This window comes from Abramis brama, assembly GCF_963993115.1.
Source record: "Abramis brama genome assembly, chromosome: 20".
Taxonomy (NCBI): Eukaryota; Metazoa; Chordata; class Actinopteri; order Cypriniformes; family Leuciscidae; genus Abramis; species Abramis brama.
The window spans coordinates 8483390-8497405 of record NC_139982.1 but is presented as its reverse complement, the minus strand read 5'-3'; the positions used below and the strand labels follow the sequence as shown (position 1 = coordinate 8497405).

Sequence of the window (14016 nt, the reverse complement as noted above, 5' to 3'; positions counted from 1 at the left end):
TTAGAAAAGACTAAGTCAGAACAGTCTGAAGGTCTGAGCTGAGTTTGGAGTATGTAGAGTTAAAGCTCTAGGAGGAGTTAGAGTTGGAAATTTAGGGTCAGAAGAAAAAGAAGAATATTAAGTTTAAATAGGATTTCAGTAAATTGGCTCTTACCAACTTGTCAGTGTCAAAACAGTGTCATTGTTCAGCTGAAGTCAGTTCAGTGTTGATTCATTTCCATTGTAAAGATCATCAATTATTAAATGAGTTCATTAGTAAAACAATGAATGTCAATTAGCAAAACAGTGATGTCATTGTCCAGCTCAGTTCAGTTCTCATCCAATACTGTCAGTGCAGTCAAATCAATACTATTGTTGAATATGAAGTGTCCCCAACTAAGCAAGTCAGAGGTGATCATATGCTCTGCAGAGAATAATAGCGAGAAATCTCTGAATTCAGGTGTGTAAAGCTTATTGCATAATATCCAAAAGGATTTAGGCTGTAATTGGTCAAAGGTTGTTTAAACTAAGTACGGAGGTTAAAGGTCTGAATACCCATGCATTGGGATGTTTTTTTTTTTGCAAATTAATTTTTACATTTATCACAGATCTGTTTTTATGTGTCCCAATGTGTAAGTTGATGTAAATAATTTTTTTTATTTAAAAAAATATATATTTTAGAATTAGGCTGCAACATAGGAAAATGTGAAAAAAATAAAGGGGTCTGAATTCTTTCTTAATGCATTGTATCTTGGTGCTCACTTTTAATCTGTGTGCAATCCCTTATTTTCCGGTTTAGATTGCAGTTCTGTAATCTCACTGGTCAGCACTGTGAAATTGTGGCATCAGCTCTTCAATCTTCAAACTCTGCCCTGATAGAATTGGATCTGAGTAACAATGACCTGCAAGATTCAGGAGTGAAACTGCTCTCTGATGGACTGAAGTGTACAAACTGTCGGCTGGAGATACTGAGGTTTGACTTTCACATTAAATATTTCAGTTTGTTGAGGCATTACATGAGTACATAATGTACATCTGGTCATTATTAAAAAATAAATATTAACAGGATGATCATGACCCTGGTTTGAAAGGGTTTTGTATGACACTGAAAGGGTTCATTTTGCATTAATGACAATCTGACTACATGGTCCCTCTTATTACACTGCTACTTAGCAAATAAATAAATAATTTATATGTGGAAAGAAAGACATGTGAAACATTAACTTCTTTTAACAGCAGTGGCATGGCCCTTACAGAAAAAACACATGAATGTGCAAAACACATGTAGTCACATGTGACAATATGTACATGTGATTTTGCACATGTGAAATTTAATAAAATTTCATGTTTTTCATGTGAAAAAATGTGCAAAGCACATGTGAAGTATGTGAATCACATGTGAAACGTTTTGCACATGGGAAATGTGTGCTTTTGGAATATTTTCATGTGAATCCCATGTAAAATCCCCATGTGAAACACATGAGATCACATGTGAAACACATGATATCATATTTGAAAAAAATAGATCACCTGTGAAATGCATGTAAATTCCCATGTGAAACACACAAGATCACATGTGAAACACGTGTAAATTCCCATTCAAAACATGTAATATTCCCTTTTGAAACACAATATCACATGTGTAATACATGTAAATTCCTACATTTAAAATTCCCATGTGAAACACATGAGATCATATGTGAAAAAAATTAGATCACCTGTGAAACCCATGTAAAATTCCCATGGGAAACTCATGAGATCACATGTAAATTGGTATGAAAAGTAGAGGAGCAATGCTGCGACTGAGGCACAAGGCACATCCATCAAGTCACAAGTTACACACAATGTAGATGTGTGCTTTTTGTTTTTGTTTGTGCATGCATGTTGTCTTCTCCTCTGTGTTCACTTCAGTAGGCTTCTTGTATGGGAAAAAAGATTAGAGCAGTACAAAAACCAATCTATCCTGATAAAGTAAAGTTTAATTTATTTTCTTTCTGGATTTCAGAATTGGATCTGATATTTTCAAGTGATTAATTGCCTATATTGAGAATCCCACAGCATGCCCTCTAAAATCCAAAAAAAAAAAAAAAAAAAAAAGAATTCTAAGAATTACCAAAGTTCCTTTAACCCTCTGGGGTTTGAGGTGTTTTCTGGGTCCTGGAGGTGTTCTGACATGCTCTGACATTTGTGCTTATTTCTGTTACTTGTTACATTTTCATGGCTAAAGTCTGATTACACTGTATTTAGCACAAACTCTGCTACAATAATATATCAGCAGCATGTATGTAAAAGTTTGTAGTTTTGAGATAATGACATTTATGCGTGGTTTGTGAAAAAACACAAAAAAATAATAATAAAAACCCATACTGATTATTTCTTCACAAGACTTTTGAAAATTGTATCATGTAGCCTAGAATATTTGCTCCTAAACTATGTGAAAATCATCCTGACTGCTCATTCAGATAAAACAATATATTGATTTTAAATTTGTAAGACATGTTTTGTGTAAGAAAGCGAGTAGGCGTGAACAAATCATGAATATTAATGTCTTCACACCTGAGAAAGACAAAGACCATCCCCTAATGGCCCTATCAGACCCTATCATTATGAGGAACCTTGCACAAAGAATGAGGAGATTTAAAAAAGAATGGCTTTTTGATTGTTTGGATTTATTTACAACATAACATAATCCAAAGATACACAACAAAGGACAAAAAGCACATTATTTAACCCACTGATCTAAAGACAGAGACTTGAACAGTCACACACATTTGTGCAATTCATTAAACATTGTACATACCTGTAATTTCCAAAGGTGTTTGATTTTTCATTTACCATGTTCATGTACTCATGTGAATGTTGGAGTCAGCAGGACACATCAGTGGGGCATCTGGTCCCTGTATAAAAATAAAAATAAACACCTGTGAACATGCTGATATCAAGAGAAACTATAGGGCTGCACGATTTTGGGAATACATTTTAGATTTTTCTAGTTAAAATTGCAATTTAAAATGCACAAAATACACACACACACACACACACACACACACACACATATATAAATAATGAACACCAGGTTTGTTGTGCCTTGTAGGCATATACGTGCAGTGCTGCATAAAATAATATTAACAATAGCCTATAACAGGCAGCCTATACATAGTTAAAAAGGAACATATCAGTAACACAACACTAGAGAAAAATGTATTGATTATCATATGTTACTTCAAATGTTTCCATTCGTTATGACCTTATGAAATGAGATTGGAGTAAAAACATGAAGCCTAATGCACAGCACGGCTGACTCAAACTTTGAGAACATTTACTGAAGCGATCGAGCCGCTCAAAACTATGAAACATTATTGTTACCATCTACGTTTGAGCAGATATCCACAAAGTATTTAACAGTAAACACGGGTCTAAACATTATAATAATCACCATATTAGTGTAAACTCTCATACTAGCCTACTTTTATCATGCTGTGTTTTATTATCGAAAAAAACATCCTTGTGTCATACATGTATACATTTAGCATTAAAAGATTGCCTCTAGTTCACATTTCAACATGTTTCTGTCTATATATAGCCTACATATACATGTACGCCATAGGCTTCATGTTTTTACTCCAATCTCATTTCATAACGTACATTTTAGTCTGGCACCAGTTTAACTAGTAGCTATAATGTAAAGTTTATACAACAATAACATGCTTACTATTAGGAGTGGAAATGTCTTACCTTAAAAATCTTCTCATCTTCAAATTGCGTTCTTCTAATTCTTCTGAGGTAAATCCAAGGTAAACAGCACAGCACAAACACAGTCTCGACGTAAAGCAGAGAAGTGCGTTACTGTAGTCTCTGATTCTTTGTTTTGAGGTAATGAGGGCGTTTACAGGCCCACGTGGACTATTTGCATGTCAATCGCTCGTGGTCACATTAGAGTTAATTAGCTCGGACTGGAGAAACTGTACATGTCGTTGCTTTCATACGGATTACTTAAACAGAGAACATTTGTTTTTTATATGATTTACATCATTTAAAAATGGAGACTTCAAGCTTTGTAAAGACATATGTTTCATGCCACAGTGACAAGCATTCACTGAGTTACAGATCATTTTCTGTCGCGTTTCAGTATGATCTTCACATTGAGAGAGACGGGAGAACATGCATGTTTATTTTCTTTACTTTACGAAAAACACAACATTTTGTTTTTATTATTAGTGTACACTAATAAAATAAGACATTTAACAGTTTTGAATGATGTATAACACTTGCCTGTATGACAAAAATCGACTGAGTTATTTGAGTCTCTTTTGCACTGATAAGAAAAAAAGCTGCCGACCTCAGGGGGTTAAAGCAATTAATTTCACCCGGCGGCCATTTTTCAAAGCCTCACGGGCAGCTATTTCAGTCATGCAAGTACAGCTCCTATCTCTTTGAATGGGGAAACATCAAATTCTCCAAAGCTGTTCACCAAGCTTTTGATTAAATTTCTTATTTGAAATAACCAATGCAATCTGACAACTGTCTCATACATTTAGTTTCTTATGCATTTTTAAATAGCATTTAAAAAAGTTTATTTTTCAGGTTAGACCAGCCAATGCGCATGTGCAGTCATAAGAGCGTGTCTTAAAACATTAGCTGTGCTTACATGGACCCTAATAATCCTATTGTAATTGGACTAGTAGCACAGTGTTCTTAACAAATGTTCTTTATAAACACTTAACAGCCAGATAAAATCTAATGTTAAAAAGTCATGGGTCAAGAGCCCAATTAAATGGTGACTTAAAATGAAACTCAATATATCAACAAAAACTAAACCTCTGTTAATTCTTAATAAGAACTTATTTAAATGTATGCCAGAAATAATGTCAATCTGGACAGTAATAAGTGAAGCTGGTAATGCTGTATGTGGAGTTGTTTAACCCTCTGGTGTCTGAGGTGTTTTCTGGCCCTGGAGGTGTTCTGTCATTCTCTGACATTTGTGCTTATTTCTGTTACTTGTGACATTTTCATGGCTAAAGTCTGATTACACTGTATTTAGCACAAACTCTGCTACAATAATATGTCAGCAGCATGTATTGTAAAAGTTTGTAGTTTTGAGATAATGACATTTATGCGTGGTTTGTGAAAAAAACTAAAAAATTGTCACTGAAACAAGGTCATGAAACCCATACTGATTATTTCTTCACACAACTTTTGAAAATTGTATCACGTAGCTTAGAATATTTGCTTCAAAACTATGTGAAAATCATCCTGACTGCTCATTCATATAAGATAATATATAAGACAAAAGCCACGCTTAGGAAAGAGCACACGCTCCAGGTGGAGGGATTCTTAACCCAAGTGGACACGGTGCACCTTGGACTTCCACCAAGATGATGGCCACACATTCCCACGTGGGCCAACCATCGCACAGGGAACCACCTTCCTTTCCGCTGGTCCCCAAACAGACAAGTAGTTAGTCCGTTACCGAGACTATGCGTTCTGTTCTACCACCGCAGAGCGAGAGAAGCAGAGAAAAGTCAGGGCTGGGTCTGCCTCCTCCGAGGCAGCGCTCGCAGGCTCACTATCTATTCCCATTACAGGAGAGATAGGAGCCTTGGCATATATCCAGGCCAGGGTCCCCTGCAGGAGTAGCCCTGGCCCGAATCCAGGCACACTTTGTCAACTGAAATGATGCAAGTTCCCACCTTCTGAGGAGTAAAACACAATAGGAGAACTGTTACTTAAAACAGGTTTTTAACTCGCTACCTGACTACTCAGGGGACTGCTCAGAGTGCATGGCACTGGAGAAGTCTCCGAGAAGGTAAGAGCTATGCAAGAAGGATGACCCCTTGCATTGCTCAGGAACCAGACGATCAAATTGTACCCCCCTCAGAAGCCGCACTGTGACGTGCCCATGAGAACATCGTCACCCAGAAAGGTGGAGCGGAAGCCGCACCCCACTATTCTAGCGCAGGAGGGAAGTGACAAAATGACCGAATATTTCAGGGGTTCTTATTTCTAAGAACGCCAACGAACCGGTTCTACTTCGGATCACAAGCAGGCCTCCAGTATGGAGGGGGCTCACGCAGAAGTATTAGTATCCATAGCTCTTTCAGAGGTAGATACTGAACCACCACAACCAAGCTGCCGTTTAGGGCTCAATGCGGGTGCCATCGATGCCCATCTCTGAGTGACTGAGAGGAAGTCAGAAGGCTCTCGAGGAATAAGTCTAGTTGGGCCGGAATGGGGCAACTGAAGACTGTTCCAATCTGACATAGCACGCTGACGTGCAAGAAAGCTCACCGGGGAACGCCCTTAGCGTGAACTCTGACGTCAGTTCGTTCCAATACAACCACTATCCCCAGTGAGTAGCAAAAAGGGGAATACCCAAAGCAGCACGGATGACCCAGTGCAGCCCCAAGAATCCTCCCTACTGATACCTAGGGGGATGGGGTTTCCACTCTCTTATGGCGTTTGCTATCATGAGGCCCTGAGGCGGCATGATTGAGCAGGTCAGAATTCTACTGTGGAGAAGCGTACCCAGCTTCAGCCCCATCGGAGGTAGTGGCAGGCGAGTTTGGACCAGCGAGGAAGCCCTTGAATTATCCTCACTGAAACTCTTGGCGAAAAGACGCCAATATAGTCTGACACGCCCAACTTAACTGACTACATGCCCGTTATACGTGGCCCCTGCGCTCATGTCCCCAGGTCTAGTCTAGAGTCACTGACTCGAAAACCAAGACCTGTACACGGCTAAGGGTTTGGTAGCAAACCACGTGAGTGTGCTACTCTGCCACGGCCACTAGCGAATCTGGTCATAAAGTCAATGTTGAAGCGGCCAACACATGGAGGAAACTATCCAGGATGGCTGTGTTACGTACTAGGATGGCAGCAAATACAGGCATGGAGTCATGGATCCGTTTCAAACATTTATCTGAAACTCATTTGAAATAAATTTACAGCTCACTATATCACAGTCGTTTTTTTTTTTTTTCAGGTCACATTCACATTCATCCACATTCAAATCACCCCAAAACATGTTAACATTACCACAGTAGCCTGATGATACATCTCACTGTCCTTTAGGCATGGCCATCTCGACTAGCCTACCGCACACGCACGCTCGCATGCAGTGTCTCTGTCACTGTCCCACAAGTTCGACGGCGCAAAAATCCTGGAAAACATTCAAAAGTTCGACGGCACGAAAATCCTGGAAAACATCCAAAAGTTCGACGGCGCGAAAATCCTGGAAAACATCCAAAAGATATGGTATCCACTCCCGAGAAAGTCCACGAGATATGTGCAAAGAAAGGGATCCAAAAAGTGAGAAGACACACGGTCCAACCATGTCCCCATGGCGACAACGGAGTGCATCCGAAGCTTGTCCGTCATCCCACCGAAGTCGCGCTTATCCAGAATGTTCTCCTCACAGAAGTCACGCGCTATCGCGTGTGATCAAGAATGAACCAATCACAAATCATGCTGAGATGATCACTAGCCATTTGACTATATCCGAACTTTTCTATGTTTTAAACTCTGCTCTCCATGCAGACAAAGCATAAGAGGATGAAACATTGATAACATCTTTACCACTGTATATTAGTTATTCTTATGTTATTGCAATGTACTTAATCAAACAAATAGATGACCTTATGACAAAATAAAATACAGAATCATATCAACATAAAACAAAACAATAGAGAAATAAAACGTAAATGTGGGTTCATCACAGCTGCGTCTCAAACATGCCCCAGGAGCCTCTGAAATTAATCAGTGGGACCCTTTCTCACTCCAACACTGACCGTACATGTCCCCTGAGTAACATGTAAACCAAGTTCACCTCCAGACTAAGAAAGGTTCCTCTCTGTTTAGGAAAGGAACCCCTCTCAGTTGACCTGCGAACCCCACTGGTTATGCAGCACTCATAGGGTAAGGACCCGTACCGAGACCTCCACCCCAGATGCCAGGCACGGGATGACCCATGTCTCGCGGAAGAGTGGAGCCCAAAGTACTGATCCAGCAGGTCCTTCGTTGCAACCACTGAAGGACCACAGTTTTACCTGCTGTGTGAAAACGGGGGCTTTTTTATCTTCCAAAAAAGGCCCGAACAGTAAACAGATCCCAATGAACTCAATGTAACCCAAGTATTACAGAAACAGATCCCATAGAGACCCGAATGGAATGGCCTCACCGCAACCCTCACCAGTGGGAAGCGATGACCACGCTCGTCACGGTACTACCTGCACACATAGTGACACAGGCAGCACCGGACCGAATGGATGCCAGACGAACTGAATCGCCTTAGCCAAAGCAAAAATACACAAACCAATCGAGACGATCAGGAACACTTTTCAGCGCTACAACTGACCACCCCAAAAGGCTCAGCGTACCAGACATACTCAGAATGAGGCAACGGTTCGGAGGCAGAGACCTAGCTTCAGAGAGCCCGTAGGCGGCCAAAGACCAGGTCTGCCTCCTTAGTTAGCAGCAGAGTGCGTGAGAAGGCATGAGCGGGTCCTCGAATGCATTACTGCTAACTAATGAAGCTGAGTCTCTAGCATAAGGAAAAAAGCTGAAACAGCCAGGAACACCTCACGGCACTACACCGGCGAATCAACAGAATTCCAGATACCATCAACCACAACTTCGATAAACAGGGACTCTACTCGGAAGGCCCGTAGGCGGCCCGAGACTGAATCATGTGTACATGTAAGTGCACTTACCTGTTTCCCTCATTTCAGAGGATCTCAAAATAGGGGTGCTACGCCTGCGTCTGGATCCACGCTGAGTGTGAAGGGTGAAGGCTGCCGCACGTGCTCAGCGGGAAAAGAGGCAGACGCAGGGGGACGCCCTCGGCGACGGACAGGCGCAGGATCTACCCCCGACGGCCGGGTGGAGGCAACAGCCGGCCGTCAGGGAAGGATGTGCCGGATGGCCTCCGTCTACTTCTGTACAGTGGAGAACTGTTGGGCAAAGTTCTCCACCGCGTCACCGAATAACCCAACCTGGGAAATGGGGGAGTCCAGGAATCGAATCTTGTCCGCTTCCCTCACATCCGCCAGGTTGAGCCAGAGATGGCGCTCCTGGACTACCAAGGTGGACATTGCCAGACCGATCGCGCGAGCTGCAACCTTTGTACCCCGGAGGGCCAAATCAGTTGCAGTGCGGAGCTCATCCATGAGCTCACGATCTACACTACTCTCGTGCATGTCCATGAGTGCCTGGGCCTGGTGGACCTGAAGCAACGCCATGGCATTCAGTGAAGATTCGTCCTGCCCACAGGCCTTGTAAGCTCTGCCCGCCAAAGCAGACGAGAACTTACAGGACTTAGAGGGGAGACGAGGGTCTCCCTTCCAGGAGGTAGCAGTCGCTGGACACAGTTGCATCGCAACAGACCGCTCCACTGGGGGGATCGCCTCGTAACCCTTATCCGTAACTCCATTGAGAGTAGTGAGGGAGGAGGAGCTACCAAGCCTGTTTCTGGCAGAGAAAGGTGCCTTCCACGACCTAGTGAGCTCCTCATGCACTTCAGGAAAAAAAGTACAGGAGTGGCGGGCTGAGAACCAGACTGGCCCGCTCCAAGAAACCAATCATCCAACCGAGACGGTTTGGGACGCGGTGGAGTATTCCACATGAGCCCGACCGCCTCTGCGGCCTTCTTGAGCATAGCCTTCATCTCAGGATCCAACATTGGCGTCGCCACCCTCCCGGGGGAGGGCAACGGCACCGAGTCTTCCTCCATTAAATCAAGCTCCCCCTCTGATGCTGCAATGGACATTCCATTGTCCGTAGTCGCCCCAAAAGAAATGTCCGGTCGGTCCATCACAGAGAGACCGGCACATTCCTGCTGAGCTTCCCCCAGCTGCGATGCCTGAGAAACGGGAAGGATCCATGGGGCCACACCGGGCAGATTACCCCTCACCATAACTCTCAGATCACCCGTACCCTGCTGCATTCCAGGTTCCCCCTGGGAGGTTAACCCAGGGGGCGCTCTAGAACGGGGCAAAGGCATGGGACTACACTTCCGCGTTTAATGGAATCGAGTCTCGATCTTAGAACTGAGAAGATCATATCCCAGCAATGAGGACATGAATCATCCACAAGAGCCGCTTCAGCGTGCTGAATGCCCAGGCACATGACGCAGCTCTCGTGGCCGTCAGAGGACGACAGAGACCGACCGCACCCAGAAACGCACAGATGAAATGGCATCTTGAAAAAGACACACAATTCACAACCGTGTTTGCTCTTTTAGAAATGGGACCCGTCACCAGTGCCGGAGCACACAGGGGAACAACTGCGGCAACACTCGAAAGTGAAGCACTCACTACTTCCGCCCTCAACCGCGTCAACAAAACTTTCTTACTAAAAAGAAAATGCTGTGGAGACAGCTGAAGAGAGCTTCCGTAATTCGCGACCACCGCTGCAACTGCTGTAAACACCGATACCAGAAGAGTCTTCCAGAAGAACACCGGCACACTCGTTGTATAGTTGCTCGATCAGAGACCATCAGAATGAACCGATCAGCTCCGACAGCGAAAGACAACTGGTAGGTGCATCCACTTCCGTGTTTATACCCGCAGGGTAAGGCGGGGCGTTGATTATGCTCCTGCCAAAGCTTGTTGGCTTGATTTTAAGAGTAATCAGAGTGATCGGGCTCACTAGGCGTTATCCCAAACAGTCGGTACGATCGACTAAGTCAAACGTTACCTGACTGAAAGGGAACTACAAAACATGGCAGATATGCACGACCGACGGTGAGAGGTTTAGATAAAGGTTTGAGTGACTAATCAAAGTTTATCCTGATAAAAAATATATATATTTATTTAATTTTATCTGTGTGATATTTCATCTGCAATAACAATGTGGACTTTTATAAAGATCCCTTTGGCCTTTAACTTTTTACCAAATGATCCTGGAACTTCTCCTTGTAGTACATTCTCATAGACTCCTTCTGATGATTCATCAGCCATAAAGACAAATTGAACATTTATTTTATTTATTTTTTGGTAAAGATTCCTTGAACTTTAATAATCTATACATACTTTTATTCTCCCTCTTATATTTCATCAGCCATACATAGTCCATATTTGACCTTTTGAACATACTTCTGGCTAAAGAGTCCTGGATCTTTAATTATCTACATATACTTGTAGTCTCCTTCTTATATTTCATCAGCCATTCAGTAGTCCATATTTGATCTTTTGAACATACTTCTGGACAAATAGTCCTCAATCTTGAATTGTCTATACATTCTCAAAGACTCCTTCTGATGATTCATCAGCCACACAATAGTACATATTTGACCAATTGAACATATTTCTGGCCAAAGAGCCATCAATGTGTAACTTACTACTCATTCTCATAGACTCCCTCTGATGATTCATCAGTCATGCAATAGTCCATATTTGACCTATTGAACATGTTTTTAGCAAATGATCCTGGAACTTTAACTTTTTATACATCCTCATAATCTCCTTCTGATGTTACATCAAGCAGACATTAGTCCAAATTTGACCTTTTAAGCATCTTTATGGCCAAAGAGTCCTCAAGGTAAGACTATACAGTACATGCTCAAAGGGCCCTATCTTGCACCCAGCGCAATTGACTTTGTACACCGACGCATCTAGCATTCCTATTTTGCACCTGCGCACAGCAGACTTTTCCCTCCACAGACGCACGTCGGTAAATTAGGGAATGAACTTGCGCTCCCGGGGGCGGTTCAGCGAAAAGAGGAGGCGTGTTCCGGCGCAAAGGTTCCCTGATGTTATTTTGCAGGTTTAGAAAACAATTCCGCCACTGACCAGGAAAAACCTAGTCTAGAGTCAGTGGCGCGTTGCGCATGTTATTCAAATGCTATTTTAAGGGCGCATGCTTGGCCATAATCAATGTAGCGTGTGCACAACGCACATACACTTTGATTCTCTCATCTACACAGAAGCAGTTTTCATTTTTGCAAATCATAGGCTTCATTATTACAAGGAAAAATATTAACACATGAGGGAAATCATTGTTGTGTCCATGAAGATGTGAAAAAATAGGCATAAATCTAGCTTACACATTTACCCAAATTATCATACGCCTGTTTAACCGAAGGTAATTTGGGTGGGTTTCTCCCATCCCCAATGTCACTTCTCTGTCTTTTACGGCCCTGACAAGAACTTTGGTCTCCTCGGCTGTGAACCGCTCCTGGAGTGCGCCTGGAAAATCCGCTGTTATAATAGCAATTCGCCATGGAATAAGTGCGCCTGCTCTTAAAGGGAATGTGAGTTGATGCTCTGATTGGTTTATTTCACGTTATGCCCAAACCACACCTTTGAATAATAAAGCTACTTCAGACCAACCCATTTTAGATTTGCATCGGGCGCAAGAGTCATTTATCCCGCCGGTATAATAGCAACAGTGCCCAAGATCCGCCCACAAAGTTACTTGCGTTTCGCGTTTGATACTTGCGTTTCAGATCGTTAAAATAGGGACCATGGACTGTTTCTGATGTTACATCAACCATATATTAGTCCATATTTGACCAGTTTAACATATTTCTGGCTAAAGAGTCCTGGAACTTAAAGTCCGCGTGAACCGGAAGTTGCAAACGACTTTTCTCCAGTGCTGTGACGTATTTCCCAGTGAAAAGGAATATTGAACAGAGGGCAGGGTTTTACTCTAGCGCTCCTCCTCTCCATCTCTCACTCATTACAGACTAACGATTTGAAGGGAGTGGTTAAGCGTTTCCCAAACCAAGCCGTCAAACCTACGTCATCAGGGAAGGTCCTCCAATGCAGAGGGGAGGGGCATTTTCAGATTTTGATTAAAGATTACGAAGCCAAAAAAAATTTTTCTGTGTTTTAACTTGCACGGATTAATTGTTCACCACAAGACTAGTAATATGCGCTAACAAAGTAAATAGGGTCCATTTTGATTTCAGTTGGACTTTAAATTACCTATACATACATTTAGTCTCCTCCTGATTTTTCATCTGCCAGACAGTATTCTATATTTGACCTGGAGAATATATTTCTGGCCTCGAACTTGAACTTTCTGTGCATTCTCATTGTCTCCTCCTGCTGTTTCATCAGCCATACATTAGTCCATATTTGACCAATTTAAATGCATCATTATGCATTAATATGAGGAGAGTTTGGACGCAGCATATGTTTACTTTTCTTCAGTGATTCTGCTCATTATTATCAGGTGTCTTCAATAATCGAACAATCGTCACTCAATTAATCACATAAATAAATAACAATTAAACACATAAATAAATAACTCTAACACTGCTTTAGCGTTGGTTTTATCACACTGTTCCCATATAAACACAGAGTGGTGTTAATTTAGTACTGGGGATTTCGCTGTGCATCCTTAGAAAGAAAATTGGAAATTGTAATTAATTCAAAGAATGAAGAGATTGATGTAAGATGAGCTACTATTTCGTTTTCAACGTACTTGCAATTTGTCTGTTTTAATTGTTTAATTTAGATTACCATGCTGTAATTTGACTGTTCAGTCCTGTGAAACGGTGTCATCAGCTCTTCAATCCTCAAATTGTGTCCTGAAAGAGCTGGATCTGAGTAACAATGACCTGCAGGATTCAGGAGTGAAGCTGCTCTCTGATGGATTTAAAAGTCCAAACAGTCAGCTGCAGATACTGAGGTATTATGAACATATCAGTCATAATGCTGATGTGTGTTTGTAGATGATCTGATTGTTTCTTTGTTTGTATGTAGGTTGTCTGGCTGTATGGTGACAGAGGAAGGCTGTGGTTATGTGTCATCAGCTCTGAGTTCAAACCCCTCACACTTGAGAGAGCTCGATCTGAGCTACAATCACCCAGGACAATCAGGAGTCCAGCTGCTCAACCACAAACTGGAGGATTCAAACTGCTCACTGCAGATACTCAAGTATGTCAAACACTAATATGGACATACTGAACTTGTGTGTTCATGATGTATAGCTACATTAATGTGTGCTTTTTGTTTATAGTGTGGATTATGGGGGAGAGTTCATGATGACAACCGGACTACGAAAGTGTATGTCTACAAACATACAGGTCTTCAG

The 14016-nt window shown here is 42.0% G+C and overlaps 1 protein-coding gene and 1 long non-coding RNA gene across 2 annotated transcripts in view; both read left to right on the top strand.

Annotated features, from left to right (window-relative positions):
- LOC311071495 overlaps positions 1–14016 on the top strand; it is a 165838-nt gene that overhangs the window by 107775 nt on the left and 44047 nt on the right. The window lies entirely within an intron of this gene.
- LOC311071482 (uncharacterized protein) overlaps positions 1–14016 on the top strand; it is a 96604-nt gene that overhangs the window by 80477 nt on the left and 2111 nt on the right. The window contains exons 8-11 of the mRNA XM_084095877.1: positions 779–952; positions 13438–13611; positions 13686–13859; positions 13942–13988. Of these exons, the coding sequence (XP_083952003.1) occupies positions 779–952; positions 13438–13611; positions 13686–13859; positions 13942–13988 (569 nt within the window). The remainder of the gene's footprint in view (positions 1–778; positions 953–13437; positions 13612–13685; positions 13860–13941; positions 13989–14016) is intronic.